Genomic DNA, 21,552 nt, shown 5'->3' on the forward strand with positions numbered 1-21,552 from the left:
CTAAATTTGACACAGCTAGTGTGTTTTTCTTATAGCAAAGCCACATCGGGCTATCTGCTCCACTCACCGAGGGGAATCGAACCCCTGATTTTGACACAGCTAGAGTGATCCAGGTATTTTTTTGTTTGTTTTGGAATTTCGCACAAAGCTACTCGAGGGCTATCTGTGCTAGCCGTCCCTAATTTAGCAGTGTAAGACTGGAGGGGAAGGCAGCTAGTCATCACCACCCACCGCCAACTCTTTTATCAACGAATAGTGGGATTGATCGTCACATTATAACGCCCCCACGGCTGGGAGGGCGAGCATGTTTGGCGCGATGCGGATGCGAACCGGCGACCCTCAGATTACGAGTCGCACGCCTTAACGCGCTTGGCCATGCCGGGCCATGTGATCCAGGTAGATCATACAATTACATGTGTATAGCAGTGGGTTCCTCTATTTCATATTTTGTAATAAATACTATTTAAAGTTGGAATTCTTTGGCAGATACAGAAAGAAGTGTGAATGGTTTGATTTTTTTCATTTATTGATTTATTTTCTGAATACTTCAGTCTTCTTTTTATTCTCTCTCTCTTTCTTCTTGGCCTGTTTCTTTTGTTATAGTTTCATTATCTCTAGCAAGGTGTGGATTTCGTTTTGTAATCAAATTGTTATCTCGAAATTTAGACAGATTTATTTTTTATTTTTTTCTAAATAACCTCACTTTGGATACCAACTTTGTAGTGCATTTCTTCGTTAGGTAGACACTTTTGAATTATTTTATTTATAAAAATGCCGAGTCCAATTGAACACGCTTGGCCATGAAATTCCAATAATACGATAGTACGTTTTACCAACGGTTGGGTTTGTTATCACGATATAACATTACATCAGAATAAATCGATTTAAAGCCATTTTGCTGACAGAAAGGTACTTGAAATGTTAACGAAAGTACTGTTACTGAACATGTGGATTTATTTGAGAAGTCTTTATTTTACATACATGTTTATATATATCTTGTTTAAGAATCCAATGTTTTATAACATTATATAATTATATAAAATGTTGTTTAACTCTCACCTAAAGCGAGCAAGAATATGAAACATGTATACGGGTTTAGGCCTAAAACTAAGTATGACTGAGGAGATAAAGTTGAAATTACGTGCTATGGATGTCTTATTGCAATACATTTAATTAGTACAGGATATTAATAGTATTTGTCTTGGATCTTAGTGTTTTGGTTTTGTATTTTTTAGTGTATTGACTGTAATATTCTGAGTTTTTATGTATTAACGTGATTATAAATATTTTCTCTACTGATTTGAAAAATACACGTGATCAAAATTTGAAAGTTGTTTTGCTACTGTTTCTGGTGTGAATATGTTACTAAACGTTTTCACTGTTTCTTACTTTAACAGTGGTGTCCATCATTAACTATGTGCACACAGAGATTCTTTGTAAAACATTTTTATTCTATGTTCAAAATGTTAATATATGAATTCTGTAAAATGTATTTATAAGAAATTTCAGAAGTATTGAACAATATGGTTGCAGTTTGAAAATACCAGGCCTGGAATGTTTCAAACAACGCAACTTCAAACTTTACACTACCATTTAACACAAGAATATGTTAGAAAGAATCAAAACAAAACAAAAAAAGTAGGTGTATGATCACAAAATCAGTATAATATTACACACTTTTGAACATTGTGATTAATCATATATAAAACCTTTAAAATCCCAAACTTATATAAAGATACAAAGTAGGTATGAAAGTTGATTGATATCCTAATAACTTTGGTGAAAGCTTTAAAATCAGCAGTCAGTGAAAACACAGGGATGTTTATTGGAGCTTTAAAGTTTACAGTGTGTAAAAACTGAAATTAGGATGTATAACTATATATATATATTAATAATTGGGCTATAAAGAAATGTTTTGCATACAGTAGATAGATCTGTAAGCCATGTTGGGTACTATAGACTTCAGTACATTATATCTAAACTATCATTAACAGTTTGCTGACACTTATAGAATCAGTGGCTAAACAAGGAAGTAGGAAGGGAGATGACATGGCCATTGCTAATGTTGGTCAATCTGAGGTCACATAGAAAGGCATGAATTTTTCTACAGTTTTTTGTGATAGGGTGGATTCTATGTAAATGCATTATTTGCACTTCTCTAATATTCTTGTAATTAGATTATTAATGACAGATTATATCATGGTTGTCATTGTAACCTTCACAGTAATGAAAACTGAGCAAACTTTTAGGTGGCAAAGTTGAGTGTTACCAGTTGATTGGAATAACATTGTACCACACCCTAACTTAACCCTAACCAATATGCAAAGTTTAGTGTTACCAGTTGATTGGAATAACATTGCACCACACCCTAACTTAACCCTAACCAATATGCAAAGTTTAGTGTTGCTGGTTGATTGGAATAACATTGTACCACACCCTAACTTAACCCTAACCAATATTCTATATACGAGTAAGTTAGTTTTATTACAGCAGTGTTATCTTCAACCTGCTTGTTAAAATTAAAGTAAAATATGTCATAAAATTAAAATGTCTTTCCATTAGGTGCAAAGTCTCGTGTTTAAAATGACAGCATGTAGAGCTACATTATGTGGACTTAAATACTGATTTTGTCACTATGGTTGTGGTGTTATAAACAAACTTGCTTATACATTGGGTTCATTAGTGAATGGAAGTTTTGGTTTAAAGCTGTACTAAGAAGTAAGAATTTTTTTGGTCAATGTTTAAACCTAGAATATATTTCAAATGTATGTTTAATTATTAATTTATATGTTAATTTCAACTCTTTCAGTACACTATGAACTGTAAATTAATACAGCCTGTGAAGTCCGAGAAACAGATCTGGGAAAACTCAATGCCAGAAGATGACCCAAACAGTAATTCTGATACGCTTCAGGAGAGTAGTGTAATTCCCAGGTGGGGACCAAACCATGCAGGAGCTAAAGAACTTGCTAGCTATTACACTAAAGGTTGCTATTTTGTAATGTTTATATTTTGGGGATTTTGAAAAATTTGGTCTCTAAATAATTAATTTTTTGTGTAAACTAACTTCAGTTTTCTCAGATGTAGCACAGATATTTTCATTCTTTCTATCCATCCTGCAAATGGAATTATAAAAACATTTTCCACAAATGATGTGGATTGGATTCATGTTCAGAGTACTTTCCAAAGATTCTTGTATAGTTGTTTGCTGAGGGTTGTTGTAGGAATAATATGTAAGTGTATAAATGCTTTTCCAATAACCTGTATATGTATAATGATTCTCTAAAGAACTGCATATAAATAATATCTTGAAGGTCTTTCTATAAGTGATTTCCCAGATATCTTCCTCTGTTTTTCTGGTCAATGTGTGTAGTGGTGTAATTGGTCTTTATAGCATTCTGATGGATAGTGGAGAGCATGATATGATTGGTTGATTTATCCTTGTTTCTGATTGGTGGAAAGACTTCCTGTAGATTCAACCAATGGTAATCACAGGTCCCTCCCCTTTAATTGAGCTAATGAGTGAAGGTTTTATTGAGTTTAATGATTCTTGTGTTTCTATAACATGCAGCCCCTCGCTAGTACAAAAGTATGTCTCCGAATTTACAACGCTAAAATCAGGGGTTCGATTCCCCTCGGTGGGCTGAGCAGATAGCCTTTGTGGCTTTGCTAAAAGAAAAACACACTATAACATGCAACTGCTGTCCATTTTAACTTAGTTTAGTCATGAATACTCTGTCTAAATAACCTGTCAAAGAATGTTAAAATAATTATCTGTTAATTTCGGTGACTGATAAACTTTATTGTAGTTAAAAATGTTGTAAAAATATATCTCAGTTGAAAGATTTTCATTGTTTGATGATCGACTCTTTTCAGGAAAAAGACTCCAGGAAATAATTTCAGTTGTGAGTTGTGTGTTGTTGATTATTATAAACTTCTCTTATCTGCTCTACTATTTTCAACCAAGTAAATGGAGCTATGTCTTGATAGCTGCTTGTAAGTATGTGACATCCCTTCATAGCTTCTGTAAAATCTGTTACATTCATTTGAAAATAAGTAAGTAAATGTATTTAAAAAAGAAAAAAATGTGGCTTACTTTGGAAAAAAAATACATTTGAATAAAAATTGCTTTGGAAAATTTTAACATGTTTATTTAAACAGCTGATGTGGAACTTGGCTATGGTGCTCTTTCTTTTTTTTTTTTCTTTTTCAAAATCCAAAATAGATTGATATAATCTACAATAATGTGTTCTAAAAACATATTGCTATTGTAAGAAATGAAATCAATAATTGTCCAATATTCAATTCAATATGAAAACTTTTACGGTATACAAGTTCTTATTTGAATAATTATGGTTACAATCATGTAGCAGTTACATTAATAAAAACATTGTGATGCTATTGGTCAAAACATTGTAATAATTAAATAAAACCTTGTGTCATGTATAAGTTGCCATTACTGTATCTTGAATTAATTATTCATCTCATGAAATATTTTTAACTAAATATTAATTTTCTAGTATATTGGTCACAGATGGCTCAAATGTTAAATTCGTCTGCTGTTATCGACACAGTTGAAAAGTGCGTTTGATGATGGAATTAATTTGTTTTTTTATGTTGTGTAATTTAGATTTCTGAGCCTTGGTACACTTAATAATGCTGAGAACTGTGATGTGTGTTTAATAATGCTGACAACTGTGACGCATGTTTAATAATGCTGACAACTGTGACGCGTGTTTAATAAAATGCTGAGAACTGTGACGTGTATAATAATGCTGACAACAGTGACGTGTGTTTAATAATGCTGCAACTGTGATGCGTGTTTAATAACCTGACAACTGTGATGCGTGTTTAATAATGCTGACAACTGTGACGCGTGTTTAATAATGCTGACAACTGTGACGCGTGTTTAATAATGCTGGCAACTGTGATGCGTGTTTAATAATGCTGGCAACTGTGACGCGTGTTTAATAATGCTGGCAACTGTGACGCGTGTTTAATAATGCTGGCAACTGTGACGCGTGTTTAATAATGCTGGCAACTGTGACGCGTGTTTAATAATGCTGGCAACTGTGACGCGTGTTTAATAATGCTGACAACTGTGACGCGTGTTTAACAATGCTGACAACTGTGACGGGTGTTTAAGAATGCTGTGAACTGTGATGCGTGTTTAACAATGCTGGCAACTGTGACGGGTGTTTAAGAATGCTGTGAACTGTGATGCGTGTTTAATAATGCTGGCAACTGTGACGCGTGTTTAATAATGCTGACAACTGTGATGCGTGTTTAATGCTGACAACTGTGACGCGTGTTTAAGAATGCTGGCAACTGTGACGCGTGTTTAAGAATGCTGAGAACTGTGATGTGCTTAATAATGCTGAGAACTGTGACCTGTGTTTAAAATCTAAATCATCAAATCGTCTATATTATTATAAAGAAATAATATATTAAACAAAAATTAAAAATATATTCATGTTTCATTGTTCCATATGCTACCAAATATGTGACTCTTAATAGTTTTGTTTACAGTGAGTGGTATCATAACTGCAGATTTCTTGAGTGGACTAGTACACTGGGCAGCTGATACCTGGGGATCTGTGCAGCTTCCAGTAATTGGAAAGGTATGTGTTTGAATATATAACTTAAGTTATTTTGTCATTTGTTTTAATTACAAGTGATGGAATTACCTTCAGCAGAAGTTATGAACTCCACCAGATGATGACCCCATGTGACCAAAGATTTGGTTTTCCTTTTTTAACACAATAAAAAAAAGCCACAATCAGTTTTGTTTGGTTGAGGAAAGTATTTTGTAAATTGTCGTAGTAGTTGTTTGATAAACTATTTGTTGGCCACGGAGAACAACTTTGATCGTATTTGATATTTTTTTCAGTTTTTAGTTTCTTTTTAGTGCACAAAAAAACATTCGTAATATCTCTCATTTATTTCATTGAGACTCTTTGAAGGTAATAAAATTCAACATTACATTAAAGTTAAAGCAGCACTGCTTTTACTGAATGTGGTTTCATTTCCTCCAGTGCTGAGTAAATGCATGTTGACTTGTGTGATGTCATTAACCTGTTCAGTACCGTAGACGAGATAACTCGTCCAAGCTGATCGGTAACACAGTGCCACGGACGAGTTAATTCATTCTCAATAATACCTAACTTCAACGCTAGATGTCAGCACCATACATGTATTTTACCTACTTACAAAGTGTTTCACTTTCGATCCAAAATGGCGTCACGAAAAATTTACAAAATGAAGAAGCATTAGAATTGTATTGTAGCAGCTGAAATACTTGGCAGTCAACAGGTTAAACTATGTTGTCAGCATGTTGATCTGTTCTTTGTATTGTTATAAAAACATGTTAACTGAAGATGTTTTTTATAATTTAAAAGACCTGTTGGTTTTCCAATATCTTACCAACTTTCATTGTTTAAACTGTGCTCTACATATATTTCATGGCCTGATAGCCAAGGTGCTTGATTTTCAGTAAGTGGGTTGTGGGACCAAATCCCAACAACCGTGTGGAAATTATAACATGATGGTTAATCTTGTTATTCAATAATAAAAGTTAACCCATAAGCTGATGGTCAGTGGTGTTGAATAGTTGTCTTCCCTCCAATCTATAACTTCAAAATCAGGGACAGCCAGATAGATAACTCTTGAGTGGCTTTATGTGAAACTCAACAAAGAAAGAAAGAAAATATGTTTCTCCTTTTCTCCTGATGTAGGTCATCTTAAAACTCTTTAATTTTTCAGAACACCTGTAGTGAAAAATAGGTTCATTTGTAATTTTCAAAAATAATGTGTAGTGTTTTTGTGGTTTCTTTATGTAAATTTCATAAATTCCATATAGAATATGTTACTGGCTAATCCAATCAGTTATTTTTGGCTTATGTTACCTAAAAACCATTAAAACAATAGTTTAAAGTTTTAAACAAGCTAAACTTACATATTAGAATAAAACACACAAAAATCACGTGCACAATGAAGATACTGAATTTGATCATGTTTCAGGCATTTATCAGACCTTTCAGAGAGCACCACATTGATCCAACGTCAATAACTCGTCACGACTTTATTGAAACTAATGGAGACAACTTTATGGTTACAATACCTTCTCTGACATATATGAGCTATCAGTTCTTTTCTTATCCAGTTGACAAAATTCAAGAACTCTACAACTGGAACTGCTACCTATTTCTACTAGCTTTATTTATTGCTTTGACCAACCAGGTAAGTTTAAGGTACAGTCTTGTGTTTTGTTTTATTTATAAAATACCTAGACCAGTACCAGTTTAATATACATTCTATTATATTCATACATTAACATTCTGACTTTTCTTTTGTTAAGAAGATAGAGTTGTTTTACAAGGAAAGCCGTGAGATTGCATTCCATTTAGAACTGAAGAGCAGTAGTTATTTTGAAAAATGTGTGAAAGTAAACATTATTGTGTGATAGATTTCCTTACAATAATTAACAGTTAGGTGTTATTTATTGTTTATTTCACAATTTAAGAGCTATGTTTTGGAAATAATGTTTTATTTCACTGGTTGGGTCAGTTTATTTGCCTTATCCTTGACACTCAGCTACTAGCCCTTATGATTTAACACTGTTGAAAAGGAGAAGTCACCTTTTTGTCCTTCAAGAGGTCATGATAGTGGGTGCTCATTTGCTCTCAAAGTATATCAGCAATGTTAATCAAAAAAGAATTCTCAGGTTAGGAAAGACTGTGGTCAGGAAACGCTGATGACTGGCCGAGGAAAGAGATCATTAGGCAAGTTTAATAGATATTTGACTGTCTCGGTTTTTAAATTACTTTAACAGTGGCCAAAAATTGACTGTTTACAACCAAAACACAAATACTAGTATGACAACCAACATCCAGTTTTGTTGCTTCTTGCATCAAATTCAGAGAGTAAGTGTGAGTTTTGTGATGGTGTGAGCATATTCCGTGGACATTCAGTGACCCAAAATTTGTAACATTATCCTCTGAAGAGTTAGGTGTTGTATTATTCAGTTATGTGAATAAAATATGAAAGAAAATGGACACATGGTTTTGTTTGTGTTGTTCCAATAGAGCAGTCTTACTACAGAAGAATGAATAATATCCAGCATGTATTTGAACCCTTTATACTGAGCTTGTTTATTTCATGGTGCTGCTACCTTTCCACTCTGATGGGTTAGAGGTCTTCCAAGATGATAGTTTAACATAGCACTATACTTGTTTGTTCCTAAAATTGTTTAAAGAGCATAACAGCTGCTTGAGGTATCTTCACTAACTACCACAATTACTTCATCTCTATCTTCCACGACTACCGTAATCAGTTTTTTTCAAAAATCAACTTGAACATCTTTGGGATAAAATTAAAATCTTTGAATCAGCAACACACTGTACTTCTTAGTAAATAGACCATAATCAGATATGAACCTTTCAAAATTAGAATCTAAGCTAGTGTTGTTGTAAAAAATTAGTCCAATCTTTTATTAGTCGGAATTCTAATAGTGTGGCTAACAACATGTATTTGAAGATACATTGTGATTGTGCTTGATAGGGAATCTTAATTTGTTTACTTTGTTCAGATACATCCTCTTTCCTGAAGGTTTTATTAATTTTATAGTGCCAAAGTAAACAGTAAGTCATAGATTGATGGTAAAATATTTCCATCTGAGTTGTTATATAGACAGTCCTCCTTGCAATACAGAAACTAAGAAAACCTATTTAAAGTTCCTTCATCAAGGTTTTTGGATGATGAAAGAGACATTTTAATGATCTGGTTCACTCATATTGCACCATTTGTTTCACTTTTAATATGAAGGACTGGTTTACCCTATTAGGAACTGGCTTCAGCTCCCTCTATTTTCACACATTTAGTGAAAGCATTGGCTGGTTTTTGACACGTAGTCATTAGTCAGTATTCCTTTTCAGTATTAAATTGATGATTGGAGTATTCTCAGCTGTCTCTAGTTTTGGTTTTCATCCATTTGTTGGCTTCACTGTTCTGTTACTTGTATCATAGAGACCCTACTCTGTTTCTTCTTTTGGTGTGTCTTTCACAATGAAATTTGTTTTCTACAGGTTCGTGGTTGTTATGTGGTCCTTTGTGTTAGAAAGCTGGCCTTTTTTTTTTCAGGCAGCTTAAATGTTTTTCTGTTCTTCTGCTTACACAGTATCTAACACATCTGGAATTTTGGATTAAGAATCGTCAAGGGACTCGTCATCTCAGCTTTGGTTTTGCAATCCCTAGAATATTTGGTGTACATACTGTTTCTCTGGTTAGGAAAGATAATTTCTCCTTCTGAAGTAGCTTCCATGGGTTAACCTATGTGAGACACGTTCACTCAGACTTTGATTTTCAGTGCAGTCTATTTTCAGACCTCTTGCCTCTTAGATTTTTTTTACCTGCTACCATTGATTACCTCCTGGTATGTCTTATTTGTGAGTTTATCTTTGTTGGTCACCTTTACTTCCCTATCCTTGAGATCTGAACCTTTTAATGGGTGCCAATTTTCAGGACTGGAGTGGTGTGTTTTTAGAATATTTCTTGGATCTTAGGTCTTCTCAGACATCTTGTTCTTACATAATTCTAGTGGAGCTTTGGGCAGATGAACATGCATTTCAGTAATTGCTGCACTTATTACAATACTGCTGTACTTTAGTACTGAGATACAATTTGATTGTTGTAAATTAACAAGCAGGGTGGAACTTTATCTCACAACTGACAACAGATGGACCGTATACTCTTCAGCATTTCATTGGGTGCTTTTGATTTGGGTTTCTTGTATTTGATGAATTTGCAGCAGTGGTAAATCATTTACTGGCTTTCACATGAGAATCCAGCAGTGACTTGTCAAAGCTGGTCTTGGAAGAATTTGTCTGTTTTGGAATTTCGCACAAAGCTACTCGAGGGCTATCTGTGCTAGCCGTCCCTAATTTAGTAGTGTATGACTAGAGGGAATGCAGCTAGTTATCACCACCCACTGCCAACTCTTGGGCTACTCTTTTACCAATGAATAGTGGGAATGACCATCACATTATAATGCCCCCACGGCTGGGAGGGCGAGCATGTTTGGTGCGACACAGATGTGAACTCGCGACCCTCAAATTACGAGTTGCACGACTTAACGAGCTTGGCCATGCCGGGCCACTTGGAAGAATACCTCACCCTTCATCATCATCTTAAGGTATTGGCCATGATCAGTAGGTCCAATTATTGAGTCCTCATTGTGCCATGTTGGCCTGTTCTACTGTGATTTCCACTCTTCTGCTGTCTCTTTCAGAGAGATACTATTTAATAACTTATTGGAACATCCTCCTCAGTAAAGTATGTTGTCAATGAGTTCATGGTTGGCTTTTTGTAATACTTTGTTAGAGAAGGAAGCTTCTATACTCAGGTAGCTTAATTATTTTTCCATTCTGGTAAACCCTCTTCTATGATAGAATACCAATTCCATTGGTTTAATTTTTGGAGTTAGTGCCTTTGTAATCCAGAATATTGTTTCTTTTCTAACAGATGACCTCCGTTTACATCTAATGACTTCAGGATTATGACTTCTGTTGCAGGCTACAGGGCTGCAATCTTCAGGTGCAACAGAAATCACCTGTTTTTCATATTTCTCATACTAGTTTTGTGAGTGAGCTGTGTACTTTTATCCAAATAGAACCTTCTTACCAGTTTTGGATTGTGGGAAGTGGTCAGTACCTTTTTTTCTCATATTTTGTCATCTATCCAAACTGCCCCTAGATTGTCATTTTGAAGAACATTTTCTGTGTTTTGTCAAGACAGTTCATTTATATGTTGCATGAACTATATCACTTTTAGGGATCTACGTAAGTTGTTTGTATCTTATGATGAATTTCTCTTCATCCACACAAACAAAATGGTTTGTCCAACTGATATGCATGAATTTTTATGTTACATCCTGTAAAAAGATTGGCCCCCATAAGGTCCATTTTTAGTCCTAAAATTTAATGAACAATAAATTACTATTAAAGAAAACAGTAAGTATTGCTTTCATAGTTTCAGTGCCACAGTATCTCCAAGCAAGTCAATGTGAAGATTTTTGAAATGTGTATGTCATGGGTATCGTACCAGTTCTAACCAAAAATCAGCCGTTTATTAAAGAAAATGGTCTGTACTTTAGTACTAAGTACATACCTGCACTACCATAATATTTGAACAATATATGAAAAGAACAAAAGTCATATATAAAATTGAGTATGATATTTGTGTATTCATAATATGCCATTACAAAAGCTGAGAATCTCAGTAGCTGTCAATCTTGTAGTCATGTATTATGAAATCTGCATCTTCATATATGCTTTAATATTTATAATACTGTGACAGCTAATATGCACGATCTTTGTGTTTCAGTATTGACTAGCAGATATATCTAAAGATGAACATAGCAACAATAATACATCAACTCTCACAGTATTTCTGGACACTTTTAAGCTCACATCACTGATGTAGCAGTATGGAGCAATGGTTACGAATGACACTGACAACTAATGTTTGAGTGACATTATAACATGTACTTTATGGATTCGTATCTGTACTTTTTCACGTTAGATTTGTACTTTTAATTTCCTATAGCTGTGCATTCTGTAGGTTACAAGAATGACAATGTGATTTTGTGTGTTTCTTCATTTTCTGTCTTCCTTAATAAAACCCTTATGGGGACCCATCCTGTACCACATGGCAATGTTCTTTACATAGGTGGTTTATATTTTATGATGGATATCACTCCACTGGTCACGTTCCGCCCACGTTAATGAATAGGCTTTTGTCTCTGATCTGTCATGTTTATCATAATGTTTCAGAACATCTTAGTGTCAACTTTAGGTTACATGTCATAAGTTTTGTCACTTGGTCATTAGTCTGGATTCCCAGTCTTGGTAACCTTCAGAGAACTCTTTTTAGGTCTGAATGTTGTTCTTCAGTTTTGTTCTTTCTTTAGCTTTTAGATTTTGTTTGCTGCCAGTGTTATTCATCAGGCTAAAAGTAATCCATGGTATGTAAGTTTTGTCCAACACCTGTTGTTAACCATATCAAGGGTATCTTTGATTATAATTTTGAAACAGATTTAAAAGCGATGCATTGAATTAGATACAGTTACTTTATAAAGGAAGACTATATTGATATGGCTTCGTCCAGTCAGGACTCTTGTGTTTACTTATAACTCTGTTTGTTCTTACCTACTTCCCACCCACCTTCAGTTTTGGTCCTTCATGAGAAGGTGTTGTTATTTAGAAGTAGACAGAGTATATTCTCTGGTGGTTAATGATACATTAGTGAGAACCCTTCCCAACACTATGTATGTCCTTGCACGACACTAAAGATATTAGAGATGACACACCTGTTATCACCAGATGTCTCAGCTCCAGCCAGGATGGAGATCATTTGTGATTTTAATATGTTCTTGTTATATTTGTAAATGTATTACTGAGTCCATCCTTTGGACTTCTTGAGTCTCCATATGAACCTACTAATTTCACTGATTGTGTGACTCACTGATCTTTTTTGGAGGAGCTTCAAGTCCTGGAGTATGTTCACCCATAATATATGACTGGGCTGTTCTCCCTAAGAATCTTCTACTGCATGAGCAGAATGTGGTACTGTATTTCTCCTTATTTATCCACCTTTCATATCCCATCGTTGGTTCCACAGACACAGTTTATCATTATTACTACCTTTTGTCTGAATTTTAAGAGCAAAGAGTACAAGAAGAAAGCTCTATGTCCGAATGTCCTTCAGATCCAGATTTCCCATAATTCTGATCCACTCCACTCATTTGCCCTTGAATCCAGTAAGTTTTTTGTGTTCTGGATCCACTCCTACTCGTCTTAGCTATCTTTTTATCATCTTCCTGCAATAGAAATTCGAGTTTGGTACTTTCTTCTGGATTTTTTTTACCAGTTCTTACTTTGAGTTATATATATACAACTATTTAGGTTTAATGCAGATGTTATGACTTAGATGGTTGAAGAAAAGTGTGAATGTTAAATTAAATTATTTTACAGTCTATTGCAGGTTTGTTTATGTAACTGTTTACGAATCATATGTTATATAGTTCAATAGTTATGGATTGGCGACTGTCACATTGTTGTATCATGTAACTAGAACCTTCTAAGTTTTTGTCTGTTATGAGTATTATTGCATCATAATATTTTGTAGTCTGTGAAATGTTCTGAGCCTTGGGCAAGCTATAAAGATGCGTGTTTGTAAATTTAGCCATAAAGATCATATAGCAGCAGTTTTTGATTAGTGAAATTATCACAGATTGTATTGTAATAACAGAGTGTAGAAGAATAATTTGTCTTGTCAGTTGCATTCTAAAGTAATTGAACCAATCTGTGTGAATTTTAACAAAAAATAGACAATTATATAAAGGTCTGGATTAAAACTGGTAACAAACAGTTATAGTGATTATTTTAAAGTAAAATTATCACAGTTTGTATTGCAATAACTGTTACATGTTGTAATTTACCCTGGACCAGTCTCTAAGTTATTGTTACTTATGTTATGCATTACAATTTCACATAGCCAAAAATTTGAAATTGAATTTGAAAGTCAATTGAATATCAATATGTGTTTAAAATGTTTGATATTTGCCAACAAAATTGATACACATAATTTCTCTTCTTAACACAAATATATTTTAATATATAAACCACAATACAATTGATAATAGCAGTTATTACAAGTAATGATTTTTATACAAAAGTTTTACAAACTTACAAACAGTACTGACTCTTCTGTATGGTCTGGAAGTGAATATTTTATTGATGGTTCATGAGGTCCAAACTGCTTTTATGTTGTTTACACTTCACTTGATGGAAATTCTAGCTAACTCTATTCTTCACTCAAGTTTGTTTTTCACAGCAACAATATCTAATGTCCTTCTAGAAATAATAGCATCCAAAGTTACTTCACTGAAATTTGTAATGTTCAAAATCTTTAAACATTCCTGGTTAAATTTTTGTAGTTTTTTTATTAATAAGCACATGGCACAAAAGTATAGCTTCTGAAGCTTACAGTATACTGACTTAGCGACCAAACAGTATCCTTAAACTATTTGGCTTGTCAATTTATCATCTTTAGGAAAAGTTCAGTTGGTTCAAAAATATTCGAAGATATGCTAGTGCTTCTGTAAAACACATATTGTTGATTCTTACTCTCAAGAATCTTCTACAAATTTAGAGAGCAGGCAGGACTTACACAATACATATTTAACAATATACAGTACATTCTTTTCTAAATATATATTAAAATGAAACAAACATTGATATTAAAATAAATACACATTAGTGAATCCATTACATAACAGACCAGGGAAAATAATTTATTTGTTAAATTGTGTTCCGATATAACTGAACTAACCTGTCTGAAGTTAAACAAAAAAAGAATTACTTAGAGCTCTGGATAGAACTGTGATAACCAATAGTGTAACAAACATTTGTAGATATGTTTGAATTTTTGTAGTATAATATTTTGAAACATGTGAAATGTGTGCTGTTTGTTTATTGTTGAAAGTTACCTGCAACAAGTCACAGACACCAACTGTAAAGAATCTCAGAAGTAAAACTATCTCATTTGAGTTTTATACATGTAAAATTAAAATGAATTCCAAACAGGTGCATATCTTTAATATATTTTCACCCATAACCAAGTTTTCATCATCACTGCAACATTGATTCAAATTTAAATTATAGTACGAAAGCAACACAAGTCACGTGAAAAATGGGTAAGTGGAGAATTATGGGTAAGTGACACATACTCTAAAACATATAAAGAAAAAATTAAAACATTTTGAGTTTTATGTTTTGTTGATATCAAGAATGCAAACTCAATATGGAAACACAGTATCTCAGAGTTAAGATTACTTGATACCGAAATTCATTTTTAGTTGAAGAAAGGTTGAAGTCTAACTCTTACACCACTGCTATGTAATTTATTTTAAAAAATTGTTTTTGCTGGCATAGCAGGAATGTGTGACCCCCCCACCACCACTGCCACCAAAAAAAAAACACACTTTGTTCTAAATTATTTCTGAAACATCCACAAATGTTCTTTCAGATTCACAAGTGGTCCCACACTTATTTTGGACTTCCACGTTGGGTGACCCTGCTCCAAACTTTCTACGTTGTTCTCCCTCAGCGTCACCACCGTATCCACCACGTGGCACCTCATGAGACCTATTTCTGCATCACAACTGGCTGGTTAAATTATCCCCTCGAGAAACTGCACTTTTGGGAAACTTGTGAGAAAATAATTGAAGCTGTGACTGGCTGCAAACCCAGAATGGATGACATGAGATGGGCTCAAAAAATCTGAATGAAAAGTGGGACCTAGGTCAGTGCAGAAGGAACAAATCTCTGTAATGGAATACAAAGTTTTGTATGTAACGCATCTTTATTATGGAACAAAACTCTGTAATGGAATACAAAATTTTGTATGTAACGCATCTTTATATTGCCCCGTTTTGATATTAAAATAAAAAACAGAAGATCAGGAATAGATTGGGGCAAAAAAACAATGTATATTGGTGGTAGACTTTGGTGTTGTGTGTGCAATTACAAATTTTATATTTTAATTGGTATTAAAAGCACCTTTTGTAAAAGTAGTTCAGGAAAAGATTAATTATTTGTTCTTCACTTTTTGTAATAGTTAGTTTAGAATGGCCATCCACCCTGATCTGGCTCTCAGTGGCATGTCTGCAGACTTGCAGTGCCATAAACCAGTTTTTTGATTCCTGTCGTGATTAGAGCACAGATAATCCATTGTACTTCACTACAAACAAACCACTCTGATTTTATATAATTTTTGTTTCTGTTATGATTTATAAAGTTAACAAATTGAATGACATGTATATGTAAAAACGGCTGGTATGGGTAGAGAAAGCACGAGTAAAGGAGCGAACGTTTTGACCTCATTCTAATAAATATAATGCAACATCTAAGCACGCCTCTACATTCCTACACTCAATTACACAGCCACCTTCAAACGTGTGGTCAGCTATCGGTCAGTTATTTCTTTCTTTCCTTGTGAACCTGACAATGACCAAAGAAGGTCAAAACGTTGTTCACTTTTCTACATACTGTTGCTATTTATAACTCTAAAACTTAGATTCGATTTGTCATGGTAGACATGGTGTGCAGATCACCCATATTGTAGTTCTGTGCTAAAAATGAAACAGCTACAAAGTGTTTAATGTTAGTGTTAATATTGTTACCTACAGTTCTGTGGAAATGTAACACTTCCACATAATTTGTGTGTGATTGAGAGAGGGATAATTTGAATTTCATTATCAGAACTTGCCTGATAGAATCTCTGTCATTACCTGCAAAGTAATGGATTTATTATTGAGGACTTTAACAGAAGAGCCTAGAAATTTTCTTTTATTATGTGTCAGCTATAAGATGTATGTATTTTGCTATATTATAGTTTGTGAAACCAGTTTGCTCTCTATTTTTAGGAAGAGGTAACTTTATATTTTTTCAGCAGTCTGCTGTGAGGCCTGATTTGATCTTATTTAATAAGTCATTATGGTTATTGGATCATTGTTGCACATACAGAGTGGCCCAGAGAAATGCTGAACTGAAGATAAATCAGTACTTTCTGTGAATGTTTACAAGTAACTTGTAAGGCATTTCTACAAACTTGCTGTGACTTTCTTTTGTTAGTCTATTTTCACCAGTATACTATTGCTAGAAAAAAAACGAGTCTTGAATGTTCTTTTGGGAATCTCCACATAATTTTTCTGGTGGCAACATTGAAGAATGAATACTGAACAAAATTATTGTTTTTTTTGGAAAATTGGGTGATTTCTGTCATGTACAATAGAATTATTTAGTGGATAACATAAATAATTTTTTCTCTATTGTTCGTACCAAATGATAAGTTGGTGTGCTACTGAAGTGACAAGATAAAAACATAGTTTCTGATAGCTTAGTGCTAGTATGCATTATATAAAGTTCAGACATGATATTTTACCAACACAGTGAACAGCTAAAAGCTGTAAGAAAATTGAAATAACTTTCTGATAATGTGCAATATGAAAGTTTGTAATAATGTAGTTTTAATTTTGTAATTATAATTCGGAAGTGTTTCCTGACACATGATCGGTATTTATCATAATTGAAATAAAATGTTTTATAACGTACTGCTACTAATCTTTGACATCTCAGGGTCTAACTTTGATGCATTAAAAATCATTTATTAATATCTGTTCTTTTTGTACATGGATCTGTAGAACCTTTGTTTCTTGTAGTGGTCAATAATTAATGTTATTACATTGAAAGATAGTCTTAAGTGTGTTAATTATGGTTTATAGGGTTCATAAAAATCTAAGTTTTCATTAATAACAACAAAAACAATGTATAAAAAAACTGTTTTTGGTTAATTGTTCAGCTGTTAAAGAAAACATGAGGGTAAACTTGTTTGTTTGTTTTGCCTTTTCGCACAAAGTTACTCGAGGGCTATCTGTGCTAGCCGTCCCTAAGTTAACAGTGTAAGACGAGAGGGAAGGCAGCTAGTCATCACCACCAACCACCAACTCTTTTACCAATGAATAGTGGGATTGACCATCACATTAGAACACCCCCACAGCTGGCAGGGTGAGCATGTTTGGTGCAATGGGGATGTGAACCTGCGACCCTCAGATTACGAGTCGCACGCCTTAACACGCTTGGCCATGCCAGTAAACTAATTTTGTATAATTACAAAACAGACGTTTATTGTGTTATTCAGAACTAGACTTCTGATGTTGTGTTATTTTTAACTAGTATTTATTATGGGTTAGTTAGAATTTTGAGAATAAACAAATTCTAAGAAAGCACCAAGCAACTTTAGAAGTGAATTTTCGTAAGCTTAAGTGAGTTCTTATTTCATTATCTTTAAGTTTGTTGAAGCACTTCTAGAGAGTTTGTTCAGTGTTTAACCCTTGTTGAATAACTAAGTGAAAGGTATACAAAAATAATATTTCTATACTAATGTATAAAAGGTTAGAGTAAGCCCTAATCTGTGTAATTTAATATTATATGAAAAATTCAAGACTAGAATTAGGAACTGCTTTATTAAACAGGTAGTTATATGTAACAGCTAAGCTTCTGTGTTTTTTATATCTGTGTAAGTTTTAACGTTTGTGCTGATTATTATTATTTTTAACTATGAAAATGTGTGTTTAGGAAGCAAACCTTGTGTTGGGAACAGCTTTATATAACACCTTTCTTCTTTTATTAAACATCTGAAGAAGTCATGACATAACTGCACAGCCAGCTCTGTGGAAGATAATGATTGACTTGTTTAACTAATAATTGTGTCTTTAAATTTAAAAATCTACAATACCCAAGCAGAATATCCCACATATGCTGTCGGGCAGTTTCCAGTTACCTAAAATTATGTTGATTGAGCTCGTCAACTTTGGGTGATGGGTGCTAAAACACAAGCAAGTGTTCACTTATCTTACAATAACCATCTGTTGTATGAATCCTCTTCCAAAGATATCCTGATCGATATCCCCCAATAACGAAATGGATATTGCAGGTAATAGCTACACTGTTGTATGTTACTTTCACAGTGGAAATTTGACATATAGTTTTCTACCTATTAACCCATGTTTTGCAATTGAAATACTCCATCAGCCTTTAGCCAGCAGTAACATAACTGTATAGGAAAAGTTAACAAATTATCATTTATAACTCAAGGACAGGTTTTGATAATTATTGTGTAACTTAATTCAAGTGTCTTCATTTTTGATGACTGAATAAGCTTTGAACTTGTGAAAAATATGAATAGTACAATTATATCGGTGAACAAAACTCAGAGTGACAGTTGTTGTTGTCTTTATATTTTAAGATTGTTCCTAGTAGCTGTTGTATAGATAATGTGTTAAAGTTCACAGTGTTTTTTTGACCAGTATGTGTTAGCTTTCAGCATCTTCAGTACGTGAGCAAACCAAGACTTACTGGTGAGAATATTATTTAGGAACTTTTATTTACAGCATTAGATTAAGCTCTGGAATTTGCGCTGGACAAATTTCCACCTGAGTATTCTTGGTTCTAAGCTTTGAGACCATGTAAGGGTTGGTGAATAGTGTGTTTTTTACAAAAGTTTTAGAACTTAACAAAATTTTAAGTCATATTTCAGGCGAAATATTAACCTTTCAAAAAGGTGTAGATAGGATAGGGTTGTTTCAGCATCAACAGTGAACATTGCAAATGGGTGCACAGTCATAGCTTGGAAAAATTCATTATGGTAATGTACATGACTTTTGCACCAATTAAATTCATACCATTTGTAAATCGTTTTTCCAAAAGTTATCTTTACAATTAATATTGTAAAGTCCATAAAATTATTTTTGTTGGTTTTACAGTTAGTAACCATTGGAGTACATTTATACCACAAAAAGTTTATTTGAATGTATGTGTTCTTGTATCCCATATTTTGTGTAGGGAAATAATATTCAATAATGATTTTGTGTGTTGGTTTACTGTGATTTTGTTTTAAGATTTAATTTTGTATACAAGAAACTTTAGCAAACTCTTAAGCATTTCCTCTCGTTCATACAGTTCAATTCCATTTATATGAGTTCATTGTAGAGGTCAGGACAATAACAGTATCCCAGTACACAAGTATCACATGGATGTCCATAATCTTCAACAAATCAAATTATTTCTAACAGTAGATTTGCTTAGTAAAAGCAAAACTGTGATAGAATATAATTTAAATCACTTGACTTGTATGAATTCTAATATGTTATTAAATTTAGGACCCCACCACTCCAATAATTCAATGTCTTTCATCAGGTAAGAAGCCCAAGACTGAACACAATAATCCAAATCTGGCCTAACCAGTGACTTGTATAATGAAATAACCTCCTTACACTTATGTTCAATATTTTTGGAGATGCAACTTAAAATCCTATTTGTCCTATCACAAGCAATAGCACACTGCTTGGATTGCTTAAGAGACTATAGCACACTGCTTGGATTGCTTAAGAGACTATAGCACACTGCTTGGATTGCTTAAGAGACTATAGCACACTGCTTGGATTGCTTAAGAGACTGCTGAACCAGAACACCACGTTCCTCATCTTTCATGAAACTGGTTATTCCCATCCATGTTTATAATATTACGATAACCCACATGAATTGTCTTGCATTTGCAAATTTATCTGCCAAACTCACAAGATGACATAAATTCTTGTTTAAATCAACAGCATCCTCTCTTTACAGATAACAACAATATGGTAGCTAAAAGTCCTGAAATTGTCCTAAGAAAAATCAGCATTCAGTGTGGGCCATCCCAAGGACAGGCCTTGTTCATGAGAAAAATTTAAGTTTTTGAATTGTTAGAAAGTGACTTACCAGCAAATGCTAAGTGGGTAGAACACTTACCTGGTGTGTGGGAGGTTTTGAATCTAACAAGGAATTGGAACCAAGTTTCAAATACCAATGTGTGTATGGAAAATTGAAGATACTATCTGACATCCAGGTCTCTTTCCCAAATTTCTGCCATTAAAAACTTATAAATATACCTCAATATTTATACTTTGAATAGCATGCTCCATACTGCCATATTTTATTTCACTGTTCCACTTTTGTCATGAAAACAGTGTATACTCTTTGACAAGAAGATCTATCTCCTTTCTTCACAGTTTCCCAACTCCACCCATAAAGAAAGTGGTAAAGTTAACGGGTTTCAATTCTGTACATACATATATTTTCTTTAATAATACCATGACTACATAAAGGAGACATTACTAAAGTATACCTTGATTTATTTATTCTGCACAATTTACAATTTCTTAGAGGGGGGGGGGTGTTATACTCTTTAATAAAGTTATTCATTCTGTAAATTTTAAAATATATTTACAAATATAACAAGTCCAGGATTATTCTGTAATGGTTGTTTTCACCAATTAGCTCCTATTTTCTGTAGCCCTCGAATTATCTAGTTCCATGTTGGATTGTTCTTCATTTATGAGTAGTTTCAAAACATTGGATTGATGACTGTTCCTGTCTGGTTACATATCCGATCACAAGGTAACCACCACCCCTCTCTCTTGTGAACATTTTTGCTCTGGGTACATTCATCATTGTCTTAATATCTATAATAAAGTCAACGTACATTGAATTACCAATTCAATTCCTTGGATTTCTTGTAAATACTCTGACGATTTCTTCCACTAGTTCGATCACTTCCCACTTGGTTTAACCATGTAAATCCATACAGTCCATCAATTTTGTCATTCTATGGGTATCTACGTTCAGTCATTTTAAAAATTGTAAAAACATATTTGTTTCAGTCCATTTCATAATCCATAGAATTCCATCTGCTTCCATTCTCCACAAGTAAACAGGAATATTTCTGTTGCATCTACCACAACAGAGGGAAGAGCCCAAACAAAAGTAGAAATTATGACAAGTTTTTACATCACACAAAAAACACTTTGAATTACACATTTACGTACATGTATATTTTGAGATTTAACACACTATGTTCCATAATAATAATTACTAGAAACAACTTTAAATTCATGGA

At 33.6% G+C, this 21,552-nt stretch overlaps 1 protein-coding gene across 2 annotated transcripts; it reads left to right on the forward strand.

Annotated features, from left to right (window-relative positions):
• Positions 1-676: 676 nt before the first annotated feature.
• On the forward strand, positions 677-19,504 carry LOC143222164 (plasmanylethanolamine desaturase 1-like). Of its 2 annotated transcripts, none has more exons than XM_076448242.1 (6): positions 677-909; positions 2,810-2,987; positions 3,877-3,996; positions 5,530-5,621; positions 7,021-7,239; positions 15,085-19,504. In XM_076448242.1, exons 2-6 carry the CDS (start codon positions 2,816-2,818, stop codon positions 15,340-15,342), a joined length of 861 nt encoding a protein of 286 aa, XP_076304357.1. In that variant the 5' UTR covers positions 677-909; positions 2,810-2,815; the 3' UTR covers positions 15,343-19,504. The 2 variants fall into 2 exon arrangements, with proteins under 2 accessions (XP_076304357.1, XP_076304349.1); XM_076448234.1 differs by lacking the exon at positions 677-909 and adding an exon at positions 1,540-1,638.
• The last annotated feature ends 2,048 nt before the right edge of the window (positions 19,505-21,552 follow it).

This window comes from Tachypleus tridentatus, chromosome 1 (genome assembly GCF_004210375.1).
Source record: "Tachypleus tridentatus isolate NWPU-2018 chromosome 1, ASM421037v1, whole genome shotgun sequence".
Classification (NCBI taxonomy): Eukaryota; Metazoa; Arthropoda; class Merostomata; order Xiphosura; family Limulidae; genus Tachypleus; species Tachypleus tridentatus.